Source organism: Leuresthes tenuis, unplaced genomic scaffold (genome assembly GCF_036924035.1).
Source record: "Leuresthes tenuis unplaced genomic scaffold, fLeuTen1.0.hap1 SCAF_3, whole genome shotgun sequence".
Taxonomy (NCBI): Eukaryota; Metazoa; Chordata; class Actinopteri; order Atheriniformes; family Atherinopsidae; genus Leuresthes; species Leuresthes tenuis.
In genome coordinates, this window is record NW_027325357.1 from 13,867,939 (window position 1) to 13,884,554 (window position 16,616).

General features: G+C 39.5%; 2 protein-coding genes across 3 annotated transcripts; both read left to right on the forward strand.

Moving 5' to 3' along the window:
- The first annotated feature begins 291 nt into the window (after nucleotides 1-291).
- tas1r3 (taste receptor, type 1, member 3) lies at nucleotides 292-5,814 on the forward strand. Its single transcript, XM_072381924.1, has 8 exons — nucleotides 292-543; nucleotides 642-942; nucleotides 1,695-2,051; nucleotides 2,137-2,553; nucleotides 2,648-2,854; nucleotides 2,983-3,103; nucleotides 3,662-4,032; nucleotides 4,776-5,814. The coding sequence occupies exons 1-8, from the start codon at nucleotides 344-346 to the stop codon at nucleotides 5,376-5,378; spliced, it is 2,577 nt and encodes an 858-aa protein (XP_072238025.1). The 5' UTR covers nucleotides 292-343; the 3' UTR covers nucleotides 5,379-5,814.
- Nucleotides 5,815-7,767: 1,953 nt separating this feature from the next.
- Nucleotides 7,768-13,598, forward strand: odad1 (outer dynein arm docking complex subunit 1). 2 transcript variants are annotated; one of them, XM_072383122.1, is made up of 14 exons: nucleotides 7,768-7,989; nucleotides 8,107-8,203; nucleotides 8,285-8,474; nucleotides 8,570-8,689; nucleotides 8,830-8,943; nucleotides 9,096-9,163; nucleotides 9,253-9,440; nucleotides 9,868-10,002; nucleotides 10,986-11,068; nucleotides 11,269-11,437; nucleotides 11,810-11,973; nucleotides 12,068-12,171; nucleotides 12,267-12,357; nucleotides 12,465-13,598. In XM_072383122.1, the coding sequence occupies exons 1-14, from the start codon at nucleotides 7,923-7,925 to the stop codon at nucleotides 12,567-12,569; spliced, it is 1,695 nt and encodes a 564-aa protein (XP_072239223.1). In that variant the 5' UTR covers nucleotides 7,768-7,922; the 3' UTR covers nucleotides 12,570-13,598. The 2 variants fall into 2 exon arrangements, with proteins under 2 accessions (XP_072239223.1, XP_072239222.1); XM_072383121.1 differs by having other exon boundaries at nucleotides 7,768-8,203.
- The last annotated feature ends 3,018 nt before the right edge of the window (nucleotides 13,599-16,616 follow it).

A 16,616-nucleotide genomic window follows, 5' to 3' on the forward strand; every position in this document is an offset into this window, starting at 1 on the left:
TACACCTCATCACAACTAATGTCCTAACAATTTTAGTGAAATTACATAACACGCACAATACTGTATTTAGTACTACAAGTATAATCATATATTCTAATAGTAATTAATACATGCCACTTTAAAATGGAAGTTAAAAAGTTCCTGTTCATTCAAACCACAAATGTTAATGTCGGTCAGTTTAATAAGGGCTATTTCACATGATTTAGTGATGCTCTCATCTGGCCCTGAAGGGGAGGGCCTTGGAGCTCTCAGGAGAGTTTGCATACAGTCATATTTTGCGATGTACTGAAAGATATGTACGGTGCTCTCGAGCTTTAACTGCAGTCTCCAGCATATCTGCATCATGGCTCACTTTATTCTGCTGGTGGTGTGCTGGTTGTGTAGAGCAAGCGCCAACGTGAGCTCACCTGAGTGGTTCAGCAACATTTCCACGGAGCTTTTCAGCTTGTCTGGGGACATAAAGCTCGGAGGACTCTTTCCTATTAATGAGCAATCCAGCAACCTCGGCCCCATAACGGAGCCAAACAGCATCAGTTGTGAAAGGTAAATTATCCCTATTATCTGAGATCGTGTGGCCACGTGTATGTTTCACCTGACTAACATAGATTCTGCTTTGTTCTTTTCTGGATGCTGTTCAACAGTGTAAATGAACATGGACTGGGCCTTGCTTTGGTAATGAAATACGCAGTGGATGAGATCAATGCAAACCAGACACTGCTCCCTGGCATCAAATTAGGTTATGAAATCTATGATACATGTGGACATTCTTCTGTTCTTGTGAAGCCTACTCTTTCTTTCCTTACTGAGAAATCAATCAACGCTCTGTCTGTGGAATGTAATTACACTGACTATGAGACCAGCATATCAGCTGTAATTGGTCCCTTCACCTCGGAAATGGTGTCAGTCATTGGAAAACTCCTGGGATTCTTTCTAATGCCCCAGGTTTGGATTCAAATACATCAATGACATACAATAACACCAAGAAACTCAACAGTTGTTACTGAATGTTCTTCGCCCAAACAACAAAAATTTCATTTTTAGATATTTTCACACGCTAGACTTCAGTTTCTTTCGGGCAATTGCTAGCTAATTTAGATCTGGAAATCATTTAGCCTGGCAGTAAACAATTGTGTGGGACAGATCTTAATATACAGAGGCTCCAGTGCAGAATGAAAGAAAGTGGCGTACACACTAGACTGTGTAAAGTATTCTTAATCTTTTGCCCTCCAAATGCCACAGAGCGGGGCCTCAACAAACAAACAGAAAACTATCAACCTTTCTCACAATGTCAATGAAAACTGAACGTGAACGCACTTTATAAAAGCAGAATTCATGGCAGAGCAGTTGAATTGGATTATTTTTCTGAGATTCATTTTTACTAATTTGATAACTGTAGAACATTCAGCAGTAACAGTTAAGTTACAAGATAATCCTGATAGTCATGAGTTTCAGCACAAAATGTAACCCAGTCCAATCAGAAATAAACATTTAGATAGGCTTTCAAACAATCAGATAAGTTGTGATCTGTATTTTTGAGGGTCAAACTTTTCCTTTACTTAAACACAGATACATTTTTAATAATGATCTTAATCTAGATTTAAAAAAACACCAATAAGACAGCAAAAACCTAATATCAAAGTTGTTGCCTGTTTTCTAATTTAAATGTTGCATAGTATAACCTTTTCTCATCCCAGATCAGCTATGGTGCCACCAGTGACAAATTCAGCGACACTCTTGTCTACCCATCATTCTTCCGTACGGTGCCCAGTGACAAATGGCAAGTGGACGCCATGGCACATCTTATACAGGTGTTTGGATGGAACTGGGTGGCAGTGGTGGGCAGTGAGGAGGAGTATGGACAACGAGGTGTGCAGCAGTTCTCCAAACTGGCAGAAAATATGTCTGTCTGTGTGGCCTATCAGGGTCTGATTCCAGTATACACTGAACCCGGCCCAGCAGTCCAAACCATCATTAACAACATCAAAGCAACTGAGGCCAAAGTAGTGGTGGTGTTTGCGCTCTCTGGGGCCGCCGAGTTCTTTTTTAAAGAGGTTAGTGTGGCAGAGAATCAAAGCACTTCCCATCATGGTGTCACATGAATTACATTGGGAAGTCATCTTGTCCACTTTATTGCAGGTTATAAAGAACAATTTAACAGGCGTATGGATTGCCAGCACAAGCTGGTCCATCAGCCAACGAGTGACTTCTCTCCCCAACATCCACAAAATTGGCACAATCATCGGATTCATCGACAAGACAGATACCCTGGATCTGCTCACACCCTACACACATGAACTCTTCCAAAAACTGAGTGAGGAGAGGGCAAAGACATCCCCTCCAGCACTAAAGCCCGGCAATCCTTTCAATCCCTGCTCACAGTGCTGGAACCTGTCAGCTGGTAATATCAGCTTGGTGACTAACCCTACAGTGACTAGAACAGCATTTGGTGTGTATGCTGCTGTCTACAGTGCAGCGCAGGCACTGCATAACTTGCTTGAGTGCAGTTCGGTTGCTTGTAAGTGGGAACCCAACACTAAAATCTATCCCTGGAAGGTAAATTTATTTTCACCTCTAAAGGCAACTGTGTAGAGCTTCTTTTCTTGTTTTGTTTTTGTTTTAACTTTTTAATTAAATCTTATTTTTTCAGCTGTTGGAGGTTTTAAGAAATACTTCAGTTGACATAAATGGTCAAAACATACAGTTTGATGAAAGTGGCAACCCAAACATAGGGTACAGTGTGATTGAGTGGATCTATAAACCCTCAGATGTTGAATTCAGAACTGTTGGATTTTACTATGATGGAGAACTGTCCCTGAACAAATCCCTTTTCAAATGGCACACTGAAGACTCAACGGTAATTTGAGTAATTCTTTGGAACACTGATATCAACTTAAACAATTCAAAAGCCCTTCGATAAAATATGTCCTAATCTTGATCCAGTTTGTGTTCATAAAACAATATTTCTTACCACAACTTTTGCAGGTTCCTCAGTCTACCTGCTCAGGAGAATGCGAAATAGGCCAGGTCCGCAGAGTCAAAGGCTTCCACTCCTGCTGTTTTGACTGTATTGACTGTTTGCCTGGCACTTTTCAGGCTGATGAAGGTAATTTGTTTATTCAGTCTTTTCTTTTCTTTTTATGAGGAATATTTTTTTAATAATAATCGTGTGTATATTCGTGCGCGTGTGTGTGGAAATGACAATGACAATATATCTCACTATAATTATTTTTGGACCTTTAGTGGCAGGGACGTTCAAGAGCCTATCCCCACATGGTTGCTAGGCAACCAGCAAAGACTGCAGGAAATCTGCGCATGCTGCCAAAAAATAATCCCATACAAAGCCCCTCAAAAAAACCCAGTTTATGTTGTTTAAGATGCTTTTACCTTCAAACCTAGCTCGACAAGCTGTTTCCACTGTTTCAGTGCTGACGTTAAGTATGGTTTACCAGGTGCTGCCTGTAGCTCCAGCTTTGATACATAGACACGTGGGGCTGATCTTGTCAGTGTGTAAGACAGTAAGACAGTGTAAGACAGTGAAAAAGATTATATCTGAATTTTTTCTGAATATTGTAAAATCAGTTTTCTCACAGTCATGGTTTGATTTCTAATGGGCATGTCTGCTGAACAGATTTAATTTCCAGTTGTGCTTTCTGACTCACAGACGCCATCCAGTGTTCCATTTGTCCTAATGGTCAGTGGTCCCAGAACCGCAGCACTAACTGCACTGACCCTGTTTATGATTTTTTGGCGTGGAACACACCCGAAGCCCTTTACATAATGCTGTCAGTGATTGCCCTGCTGATATGTCAGGGGTCAGTCGGTGTCAAGTTCCTGATGCACCGAGGAACCCCACTGGTGATGGCCTCGGGGGGTGCCCTGAGCTTTGTGGCTCTACTCAGCCTTATGGGAGCCTGTTTAAGTCTCCTACTCTTCCTGGGGCAGCCGGGGGACACGGTGTGTCGTCTTCAACTGCCCCTGATCTCAATCTTCCAAACGCTCGCCCTATCCATTATCATGTCTATCTCATTGCAGGTGAGTTATTACAGGTAAACTACTGCCCTCCAGTGGCTATATGCGATAACAACAGAGGAAGAGCAGTTTAGAGAAATGGAACGATGGCATGACATAAAACAGATCAAAAGATTACAGTGCTTTCTTCTTATTCCCTCTCTTAGCTTTCCTAAATGTAAGTTATTTCCTTACAGAAAATGTGTATATTTGGATTCTTACTCACAGTCCACACTTAATTGTAGATATTGTACTTTTGTATTGTATGTTTTGTAAAACATACAAGTCACCTTTGCAGAGACTTTGTCTTTCATGGAGAAACCAGATGTCAGAAACTGACAGATTTATATCTATTCCGGTAATATTTATATTGATTCTAAAGTCACTGTTAGACAATAATTTATTAATTTGAGACATTTAAATGTGTAACTGAATTCCACTCACCCACCAAGACACATGATAATCACTGGTTGAAACAAGACATGGCTATTAATACCTACTAAGCTAGTTTTTCTATGCACTGTGAAAGAGGGGAAAATAAACATCTAAGCCTTATTAGTTTTAGAATAAGCTAAAGCTACCAGGAGCCAGCTGTGTGGTTGTTTTAGACATTAAAATCAGAGATGTCAGAGTCGCATGTAGAACATTCCTTAGTTTTGACCAAATTGCCTGTCTTTTGGTCCCGTTGGTCAGAAATCATTATGTACAGAAGGACAAGAAAAAGAGTGCGCATTGTAATCAGTTTGTAAACTCTTGTGTTCAAACAGATTTTCTTTGTGACTGAGTTCCCAGAGATTGCCGTCTCTTACCTGCACACACTGAGAGGCCCTGGAAGCTGGTTGGTGGTGCTGATCTGCTGTGTAGTGCAGGCAGGTCTCTGCGGCTGGTTTGCTCAAGAAGGACCCTCTCTGTCTGAGCATATTGCAAGTGTTATGATAAACTTTGTGAGGGCATTTCTGTCATGTCCAGTGCCAACCGATAAACTTGCTTTAATGCAAGGTTTAAATGGTGCAATGGCTCTTGTATCATTCATGTGCACCTTCATGGCAGTGAAGCCTCTTCGTCAGTACAACCTCGCGAGGGACATCACCTTTTCCACCTTGATCTACTGTGTGATTTGGGTGATCTTTATTCCAGTCTACACAGGCTTGAGCGCTTCTGATTCCACCGGGTCAAAGAGTAGGTCTATGGTCCATGTTTATTTTACCCTGGCAGGCATCTTAGGACTGGTGGTAGCGTATTACTTCCCAAAGTGCTACCTGCTTGTAAGAAAGCCTGACCTCAACACAGCAGAGCACTTCTGTACCTTCCTGGAGGGCGTCCCACCTACACCAGCTCAGGAGGAGCCACAGCCGCAGTCAGAGAAATAAACGGTGTCTCTTTACAATACGATTTCATGAATGATGCTGTCCAAGAAAAAAATGAAGATGCACATTTAAGAGTCAAATATATCTTTGCATGCGTCGTTAATGAAATTTCAATGTTGTGTATTTTACAACTTAAAGCTAATAGCAACAAAACAGTTACTATTACAATGTGCTGTAAAACTATAACTTTATTGCACATTGTATTAAATAATCTGCAGTCATGCAAAATATGAAATATTAACTGAACAAGGTGTAGATGTAATATAGAAACAGAATGTTGTGTATATTTTTATCATAATAATCTACAGTATGTTAGTACATGTAATCTAACCAGTATCATAATAACATTAACTATGAAGAAAGTTGTTTTGTTTGTGTTGTTAATATAATGTTGTTAACAACTACATTAATTGAATAACAATAAAAGTGCAATAAACATAGACATCTGTAAGACATTATCTCTTTAACCCATTATTGTCCTGCTCTACCAGTGTGAGATTCATCCAAGACCCACCATAAACCCATCTGGGCAAAAACATCTTCATGGAAACTGAGGACAACATTTTGGAATCCCAAGCGGGCTCTAAATATTAGCCTGGATGCTAATTAGCTTGTGCGTGTTGGCTGAGCTATTTGATGGGACACATTTTGAATGACTATACTTATTCAGTATTTGTGGAGGCAAATCAGCCTGTGCCACCTCTGTCATTTGATTTCAATATATATTGCCAAGGGAAAGTGTACATCTGGCCGTCGCTTGCTCAAATTTGGATAATTTTACCATAAAGCATCGCCCTAAACATTTGTGCAAAAAAATTTAAAAGAAAAACAACAACAGCAGTGATTCCAGTTTGAATCCTGCAAGGGATTTTTTTTTGTTTTTCCTTTCCTTTGCTTTTTCTTCAGTAAGGAAATTAAAGAGTTTTCTTTTTCCTTGTATCTGTTAATGTCACAAGGCATTGTGATTATTCTTTCATGGAATATCTATGTGGGATATAAGGAAATATTCAGTCTCATAGAGCGTGAATAAATACTTTAAATATAATGAAAGTATCTCTAGCGAAGGTGTTACCAGAAAAATAACTAAAAATGTAGATTACTAAATATGTATTACTTCTTATACATATTGTGACATGAAAAATAGAATCAGTAAACTAATGGATCATCACTTTTTCATCATATCAGTTCAAAGTGAAGCAAATTTTGATGACTCCATCCTCTGAAAGGTAGGTGGACAAAAGCTTTAAGAAAAAGAAAGCTAGACCACTGTCCTGGTAAAATGTTTTTTTGCATAGTTACATTTCCCTACTGAACATCATATACTTGTTACTTCACCAGGTCCGGTTCAAGGTCTTGCCACAGCTAGAAATGACTTTTTCAATTACTTTTTCCGTCACCATGGAGTCAACATTTATATGTATAAATATATATAATTTATATATATAAATATATAATTTATATATATAAATATATCATTTATATATATAAATTCGCTAACACATGGGATATTGAGGGGAGACATTTTGAGCATATCTGAATATTGGGGGGATCCTCCCCTCCCTCCTCCTTCTCTCTTGTATATGGTAATTACGGCCTTGATTGAGAGTAACACTTAGCCTACCAAATCCAAGTTAGTCAGTTCAGTAATAATGTTTTTACAGTCATGTACTTGTGGTTATTGCAACATGATTACTGCGCAAAAATGCTAAGTTTTATGCCAAATGTTAAGAAAACTGGAGCTGAAGTAACAGCTCCAAACTGTTAGTAAAAGCGAGTTAAACATCTTGGAGCTGGGTACCTGATGCCTGTGAGGCTGAGTTCAGGGACTGCTTGTCGAAATAGTCTTAGCAACAGTTGCTAACAACTTAAGCCGCTGCTGGGCTGTTGCCTGTCCTGAGGGAGGTCGCTGGGTTTTCTCTTTTCATACTTACCGCTGGTAAGATAAACTCTTTTTTGTCCTAAACAGCATAACACATGATCTGAAACCAAGCTGTTAAGCTTTTCATAATATCTAGCATGGGCACTTTATGGTTCAGTCATGTTAGCATTGAGTAATGATTGTTATTTTGATGACAATGGGCATAAACTAAGGTTTGAATATATTATTTTGGTTAACCGTATTTACTTGAAATACAGCAATGCGCAGCAAGGCACAATTATAGTTTTCAAAGATGAATATGTTTTGTTAATTGTAAAACTAATGATAGTAAACCTGATTTTCATGGTATGCAATAGCATAGAAAATGTGGTGCCATAACAAAAATCCTGTGTTCAAATGTTATCGTCAAGCAAATGATTTTGACAAAACTTATATTTTGTAGCCTTTCCAATGTAAAAAAAATAATAATAATAATTTTTTTTTTTTAAATGGACAGAAAGTCAAGTGATGTGACATGCAAATGCCGCTTCCAAGCAGAATTTGACCCTAAATAGTTTGGTTTTATTTACTTAACGGTCAGAAGAAAGAATCATTTTCACTAATAATAAATCAGTGTAATCTGTAAACAGCAATACTTTTCACCTTGGTTCTGTGAAGCCTATCTAACCATGCCTCAAGGAAGATCAGCCAAAAGTGCGCGTTCGGACAACAGTGAAATGGAAATTGATGGCACAGGTAGGCTAATGTGGGTCATGCCATTAATTTTAAATATTGCTACTCTCTCAGGAGTGTTATTTTTGACAGTTGCATGGTTGAAACAGTTACAATGTGCACCTGATCTTTGTCAAACAGAATCAGAGCTAGCCAAACTTCAGAGACAACTAAGGATCATGGAAGGAGATCGGCAGGCCTACATCATCCAGGCCCGGGAGCAGATCCGCAAGCAACAGTGAATAAGCACTATACTGAGTTTGTTTGTACTTTGTTTTCTTTATATATCTGATCAACTGTCTTTGTGATGTGGATGAAGGCAGGAGATTGAGAAGCTGCTGAGGGAGCGACATGAGCTGCATCGAAACCTCAGTGCATGCACAAGCTTTTCCCGTCAGCAGCAGGACAGCGAGGACACTCAGAGCCTTCAGATTCTGCTCAAGCAGAGAGACATCGTGGAGGAGGAGCTGGAGAAAGAAAAGCAAAGTCAAAATGAGTTGCAACAAGAGGTTGATCGAGTTCTTTTTCCTCATCTCCTCTCATGCTGCTGAGATTTTTGGTCACACAAACCATCGATTATGTCATGTGTCTTTAAAACTGGTAGATCTCAAGCATAGAGTTGAAGCTGGCAGAACTGAGAGTGGTCAGTACCAGTGATTCACAAAGGTTGGAAGTACGGAGGACTCAGAAGACCATCCGCACTTTGGAATACAAACTGGACAGAGTGAGTCATGATACTCTTTTCTACAAAGTAGCTAAAAAGAAGAGACAAATCATACATATTTCCAGGAGTATATATTTTCATTTTTTATTCTATTCTGTTTCATTTCATTTTATTAAAGATTGAATTTGTCTTATTTCTAGGCCTCCATCCAGTTCAATGAGCAGCTGGCCAAAAACAGCCACCTGAAAGAGGAGTTGCAGAGTCTTCACATAGAGCGAGCCCGTTTCCAGCAACTGCACAACAGGCTCAACAAGGTCAGAGGCTACGTCATATATGATTTAAAGACAAGCTAATTCTGTTTTTGTGTACTTAGCTTTGTTGTCATTGAGCTTGCCTGTCATTTATTCAGGTTGTTTCACCTGGTAAACAGTAGTCAAATTAAAACATGCCCCTCTTTATGTTGTAGGAGCTGCAAGAAGTCCGCAAGAAGATCGGGGAAATGATCAACTCGTCCACTGCTGCTTATGATGCGAGGTGAAATTTAAGATAGCTTCCTCTTTCAAATCTCAAATGTGGAGCAAAGAAGTATAATGTGCAGCCTTTATTTGCCATCTGTACATAAGGGTGGAGGCTCAGTCCAAGATGAACATGATGAGGGAGAAGGCAGTGAAGGACCTTGCCCAGTACAATGCTGAGATGAAAGAACTTGAGAGGGTTATTGCACACGAGTTTAGCCTGAAAGAGTTCATGAGTACCAAGTGCAGCGAGAGGAGTGGGCAGGACAACGAGCACGAGATGGGACCCAGACAGTGTAAGAAGCAGCCTTTTTCATTAAATGTTTTAAATGTTACTGATTAGCTGATTGATTTATATCGTTGAACACCATGACTATGACATTGGTATATTAGCCTTAGGCAACCTGAGTTTTAAGTAATTAGTAGAGATTATATTCTTCCACAGTCTTAACAGCACACGTACTGCCTGATGAACGATTCTTAGACGAGGGGTCTCCAAATTTGCACTGTGCTACACCAATAAAAGGCAAAACAACATACAAGTTTAAGGTCTTTTAGCATCATTACCTTCAGCAGTCAGTTTCAGGAGGAATTTGTAAATGATAAACATGACACTGGTTGCATCAGGTAGAGGTATTGTTGAAGCCATTTCTGCTCATTGTGGTTGTAGACGTTTTCATAGCATTGTGCTCATTCAGCTGAGATTGTGATGGATTTTGCTAGTGTCAGAGCTGAAGGAACAGAAGAGGATGGACTCAGGGGAAGAGTCGCTGGATGCTCTGGAAGAGGTGTTTGAGAGGATTCAGACTGTGACAGGGGAGGACAACCTGGACCTGCTGGTCACCAGGTTCATCCAGGGTAAGTCTTTCGCACCCGTCTATACTCAAAGACCAAACTTCATACTGTCTATTTGCATACGGTGCCAACTTTCATTACTTTGATTTTGGCCTGATCTATTTCAGTGTGAGCTACACCAATTTATAGTACTTTTATTTAAATTATGTTAGAGCCTTTCTACCATATTGCATGCTCATTTTGAGTCACACTGGACCAAAATTCTAACACACTATATATTTTGGATGAGCCATTGAGGAGGAGCAACTATAGCCAACTATATCCAACTATAGCCAGTATGATTGGGTGAGGAGAAATGGTTGAAACCTGGAAAAGAATATAGAAAAAACAAGCATTGTGAACGAAGAACAGTGTGCAGCCAGCTTGGGCTCAGGAAACTGTACAGAATTCAGACTTTAGTAAGAATACCGATGCCTTTTTTATGTTTGCTGCATGCAGAATATTGTGAAAAGAGTGTAAGTTACTTGTGAACCACTGGGCATGCATTTGAAAAACTTCACTTCTCGCATGTGTTTTTGTGACCAAACATCATTTGAAGACCAGACAATCAAGTGTGGGCTTAAGCCTGTGAAAAATCCTGTAGCATGTGACCTCCTTTCACGAGTCACTTGTTTAGTGTTATAACGCTACGACTTCAAAACTCCCAATCATTAGACAAGCAAGTTGTGCAGCATTAACAATGCAATGATCCGACGACACTGACTGAATCTGAATGATGATACTCCTCAGTAATCAAACCAGGGTCTTTTGCTTCAATGTCTTTTGGATATTTAAAATGTCAATGCATTATTTGTTTAAATAATGTTGAGTGAATGTTTATTTCATGTATTTCTGTGATGAGGTTTCTTACTTTACATTCCTTTTCCTCTGAAAGAGCCAAGAGCTAAACACATTTTAACGTATTAAAGATAATCAGTGTCAGTTTAGAGGATTAAGTTTCTAAGATTTCATGTACCTTACTGCTATGCTGCTTTGTTGCTGTTTAGTTGAGGACCGAAACTTTGCACTCTTCAATTTTGTGAATGAGCTAAACAATGAGGCCGAAGCACTGAAGGATCAAATCAGCCATGTAAGTGTTTGTTTTCTGATCAGCTCTAACGTTACATTAAAAAATGCCTTTTACTCTAATAGAACAAGCCAAAGTTGCAGAAATATTTAAGCTTACTCTTTGAGCATTTAATGAAAGGGGAAAATAAGGGTTAATTTAGTTTTAGCAAAAGCATGGTGGGAAGAAGTAGTTTAAGTCATTTAGATATTTACTCTCTACAGATTCGAGACGAGATGGAACAGTTTCGGAGTAAAGGTCTGCAGCGGGAGCAAGATCACCGCTCTCTGCTGAGAGACATTGAAGTGCAGCAAAAGGAAACTGAATCGAAAGCATGGGATTTTGAAAGCAAAGCCAACATCATAAGCAAAATCCTGGATGAGATTAAAACAGGTTTAGCAATGATTTATTTCATGAATTGACTGTATAACAGATAGCTTCTGCTTAGACGAGTGTTTGTTTAGTTCAATTGCAAATAGATAACTTGCAATATAAACAAAAGTGTCCTGTAGTACATGAATAAGGTATGAATAGTTACAGACACACTGCTTTTTTCGAGCAGCTTATTTGGGGATTGACCAGTAGCATAAAGATTGGTCTTAGATACATGTGCATCCACTCATATCTGCGGTCAGTGATTAAAAAGTAACTGTAGGCAAATAACGGATTCATCATACAGCTGTTTTGGCTAGATATGTATCATACACTAGAAATACATTCACAGACAGCTTCAGGGAAACCTAACTTGCTTCCTCCATCTTGCAGGAGTAAACAGTATCATCTCCAAAATGGAGTGTGACCGCTCAGTGATTGAGGATAAACTGGGCTCCTCTACAGGAATCACAGACAACAACATAATGTCCTATCTGGGTCTTGTGGAACAAAAGACCAATGAGCTGCTCACTATTCAGGCTTTCCTAATGTCTAAAGTCAGTGTTTGAACTTTTTACACATATTCTCGTTGCATCTACTGTATTTATTGTGATTTCTGTTCTGTAATACAGTGTGTTTTTGTATTTACAGGATCTGAAAAAGGACTACAATCCGAAAGACCTGGTCAAACTTCTATTGGGTCAGAATCAAGATCTACTTCAGCAAAATATTACCATGCAACCTGCTCTGAACAGGTCAGCCTTTTATTTGTTAGTTACATGTTTGAAATCAAATGTGTACAAATATTTAAACACACTGAGTTGATGAATGTGTCTGTGTTGCTCATCAGTGTGCAGTACGATGCAGAGGAGCCTCTTGGTACTGATGAGGAGGAACGACCCCTTTCACAAGAGGAGCTTCGCAGAAGAATAATCAAGGGGGTTGGTGCAATTAAGAGCCATATCTACTCTGAAATTATTACTTAAGGTTTACATGCTGATTGTATATATTTTTTTTCTTCACTTGATATCCTCAATGCGATTCCTAGGTTATGCAGAAAGAAAGTTCGGCCCAACATGCGGTGACAAAAGCCTCAAAGATCAATCAGCAGCCTGATGGCAAACAGCACTCCCTGGAGGACGCACTCATGTGACACACTGACATCCATGTCTGCGCGTATTAAAAATATGTTCCAAAACATTATCATGTTTTGTAATGTAGATCTATGCTAAACATAATGGCTGATGGTACCAGTTTTAATGTTGTAGCTTGAACATGTATACGTGTAAGGCTTAATTTTATTGTGTGAATGTCACCTTTTTTCTTGAATCATCAAGTATGCCCTGCTATATTATATATGAAAGTGATTTGTTTAGTTGGAGCTAATTAGGTTTAGAGCTATAAAGACTCGGGTAACCAGCTGTCGCTTTGATGTGTGCCTCGCCATCTGGCTTTGACTATACAGTCTGGTCGCAGTACCTCCACCCTCACTGGCAGTGCTTCATTAAGTGATACATGCTGCTATGCTCACACAAAAAGGTTGGGGGCAGCAGAGCCTTTTGTAATTTTAATTGGCATGCTGAGACGATGCTGAGCTGGTTTCACTGTTCACTCATGTTGAACACATTTCAACTCTTTTCACGTGATTTTGCCTTTGTGTTCACTTGGATATTTGAGCTTTCTTAGCAATTTGAACAGGATATATCTACTAAAAGTGGAAAGCTTCTCTTCAGTTTAAGTGCCCGTGAGTGGGATATGTCATGACTGTAAAGCCGTACTCGTCTTCTTGTGAGATGTCACATGACAACTGGAAATACTCCAGAGTAGCACCTGACTCAATAATTATGCATTGATATCGGTGCCACGTGTTTGGATCTATCTGCAATATTGACAAAAGGGTAGACCTGGGTTGGTTAGAGATGGATTTAATTTCATCTGTAATGTGTAATCAGATAACAAAACATAAATCACTTTAATCATTTTAGATTAAATTTGGAAGAATGTGCAACTATATTCTAGTTGCATTATCAAGGATTGTCAAATTGCATTTTCCATTACCTTATCATTTACAGCACGCCTGTAGATGATTATTTCAGCATCTTTTTGTAAAGGGTAATTTGATTAGGCCAAAGGAAAAAAGAAAAGCTGAATATGTTGTCATGCATATCAAAGAAAGTTTATTAAAGACCTGATGTTTTTTTTTTGGGGGGGGGGGGGGGGGGTTGTTATTGTTGTTGTTTATGATGATTTGACGATGTGCAGTTTTTTCCTTCTTTTGTATTTACACTGAAAATGGATGAAGGGAATTTTGAATGAATGCTCCTTTTTAGAAGAGGCTCTTCTTTTGGTCAAACAAGAGGAAAGAACACAGACAGATTACCTAAAGTTTGTCACAGTTATGTTTGTTTAAGGTTAAAGGGGGAAAACGGTCAATTTTAAATATGCAAAAATGCATTTTATTTGCATTGTAAATGTTTTGAAATGCATTATGAGGAAAAGTAACATAACTCTTTTCTTGCAGAAGCTGCAATATGCTCAGTGTTCAATGCTGAGAAAATCAAGAAGGATTCCAGTTAATTACTTTCGAATATGATGGATTTTGATGATAATTAAAAAAAATATTATCATGTATTTTTTATGAGTAACTGGGTACATTTAAAACAATCATTGTGATACGGAAAATGTAGGCCTGCATTAAACTCAGCTTGTCAGAAAAGTGGCATCTTGTCTGGTTGTAAAATGTTTGTAATAAAAAAAAGATGCTTTTGTTTAAGTTTCTATGTCATTTGAACATTTTAACCTGCAACTGAATTTTTTTTTATGCATTCAACACAGCAGCCACATTTTATTAGTCAAAGCAAAGTATTTTAACACGCCTTCAGACATGCCTTGATGTGATCTTCAAATAAACTTTTCTGTTAAGCTTGTTCTTTGTGTTTGTACATCACAGCCAGTAAAGCTCTTTCCCTGTGTCTGCGCAGACTGTTACAAATTTACAGTCATAGTCACACCAAGCAGATTACCATATTATTTTCCCGTGTGTGTGTGTGTGTGTAATATCAGGAGCATCCAAAATAGCCAGTTTGGCTCTAAAAATGTACAGATTAAAAGAAAAAAAAAAAGAAATTCACTTTGATCCTCAGGAGTCTCAAATGTCATCTTATCCAAACATCCTGGAGCGAGCATTTGCTGGGGCAACGGTGGCATTCACTGCAGAGAGCAGCTTCCTACACATAACAGAGAAATCAGGATGGGGAGCTTATTTTAAGAAACATATTTTTACAAGCAGCTCACTGAAACAATTAACAAAGCATGTTTCTATATTTAGGTTTTAAAGGTCACATTGATGGTGTCATACATTTTTTATGAGGTGTGCAAAAGAAGCGATGATTTGACAGACGTGTCTGAACAAGAGGGAGATATATTTAGGTTACTACGTTCATTATCCCGAGTTTAGTCTTTTTATTAACTTGTCAGTTAAAGGATTTTCCCAGGTAGGCTTTGACAGCTGCATTTTCAGGAAGTAAAACCGCTACTTTGTGAGCATTTCTGACTGATTAACCAATGACTCGGTTTGCTCAGGATAATCCCCTTTGCTGTCTCAACTGAGTGGCTATGAAAACAGATTATCAGATATAAAAGGGTGCTGTGGTGGCGAAGCAGAGGGGTGGTGGTGGGAGAAGAGATGGAGGAGGCTTCGTTCTTTGAAATTCAACTCTCACTAAGCCCCCTCCACACCCAACAAATTCTCTGTGCACACGGCTCTCTGCATTGCCATAGTAACCTTCCTTTTAATCACAACAGAAACCTCATTTCCTGCTCCTGACAAAGAGCCCTCATTGCCTGTAGAGGCTGCCTGCATTAGCCATTTCTAAGGCCCACCTTCTTCTACAAGATGAACCTACCAGCACAAGCAGCCTCCTCTTTTTACCCCTCCTCTCCTTATAAGCACATTTTTCACCTTTTCTCATGCTATAACTTGACCGCCGTCCCATTTTAAACCTAGCCCTCTTTTCACATCACCAAGCTCGTATCAAGTTTGTCCTCCACACGTGTGATTGTTTTATTTAGTTCAAGTCATCCCAACAGTTTCTAGAAACACCCGGCCGGCAAGCAAGTGCATGCAAGCACATGGTGAGTTTCTGCGAGCTCATACCTGGCAACTACATGCTTGTCTGTGGTTCATTCATCTGTTCCTCGTCAACCAGTCAACCAGTGTCATGTGTTTTTTAGCTATTGGTTGTATTTAGATTTCCTGTAGAAAGTGCTCTACTTCCTGTCTCCAGTCTTGTTCTGCTTTTGGAAACAAACTACTGCTTTCAATAAAATGCCTTGTTCCCTGCATCTCTGATAAAACTGTTATCTGAACCCAGAAAACCCCTGTCCTCTGTCTCCGCTCTGTCCTCCTCCTCATGTCTCACCGCCTTGTTTGTTTATTTGGGAACTTTGCCAGGTATTTCCCCAGTCAGACTGCCTTCACCCACAACGCTCCCTCCCCTTAAAGTACCCCACACCTCCTCACCCACCCTCCAACACTCACTCCCACCCTCCTCCCACCCGTGAATGTTGCTAAGCAACCACCCACCATGAGAGCTGGTACATTTAGCAGCCAATCAAATTACTGAACATATTTTCAAACAGCCTAAAAAAAGCAAAGGTTTTTCTTTTTCTTTTTTCTGTTTTAAACCAAGTCATTCTTCATTCATGACATCTAGGCATTGCAAACAGATGCAACTGTTACACACTTGTGCTTCTGACAGAAGAGTGCTTTTGATCATTTTCAGAGTCTGTCCACCCCCCCCCCGCTTGTTTCAGCAGTCCACCACTGGGTGGCAGCACGGACAGTTTCTCTGTTGCCACACAGGCTGCAAGAATTTTTTACTGCTGTTGCTAAGCAATCCTGACTCTCATGTCTTACCTGTGAAAGATTTCAGATTTTTACAGATGTCCCTGACACCATTTTGTCTTTGTTATCACCATTTTGAAATCCTTCCGACTCCATGAGGAAACAAAAACAGAACATGCTGGCTCTGCTGAAAAATCTGATCACATCCCAAACTATTAACCTTCTGAACCGACTGTTCATTAGAAACGATTGCAGACAAAACCTGCCTGTTTCTGCTGAGGAACTGACTGAAAAACCCACAATGATGGAGATCCAACTGTGGGTTAAATATTAGCCCTGTACTGTTTCAGTTGG

What these genes read in the sequence shown, in the direction of transcription:
- tas1r3 (XM_072381924.1), top strand. Translation starts at nt 344, where the DNA reads ATGGCTCACTTTATTCTGCTGGTGGTGTGCTGGTTGTGTAGAGCAAGC. An exon ending in GATTCTTTCTAATGCCCCAG is followed by an intron (nt 943 to 1,694) that starts GTTTGGATTCAA and finishes TTCTCATCCCAG; the next exon opens with ATCAGCTATGGTGCCACCAG. An exon ending in CTAAAATCTATCCCTGGAAG is followed by an intron (nt 2,554 to 2,647) that starts GTAAATTTATTT and finishes TTATTTTTTCAG; the next exon opens with CTGTTGGAGGTTTTAAGAAA.
- odad1 (XM_072383121.1), top strand. Translation starts at nt 7,923, where the DNA reads ATGCCTCAAGGAAGATCAGCCAAAAGTGCGCGTTCGGACAACAGTGAA. An exon ending in GAGCAGATCCGCAAGCAACA is followed by an intron (nt 8,204 to 8,284) that starts GTGAATAAGCAC and finishes ATGTGGATGAAG; the next exon opens with GCAGGAGATTGAGAAGCTGC. An exon ending in GCAGAAGAATAATCAAGGGG is followed by an intron (nt 12,358 to 12,464) that starts GTTGGTGCAATT and finishes TGCGATTCCTAG; the next exon opens with GTTATGCAGAAAGAAAGTTC.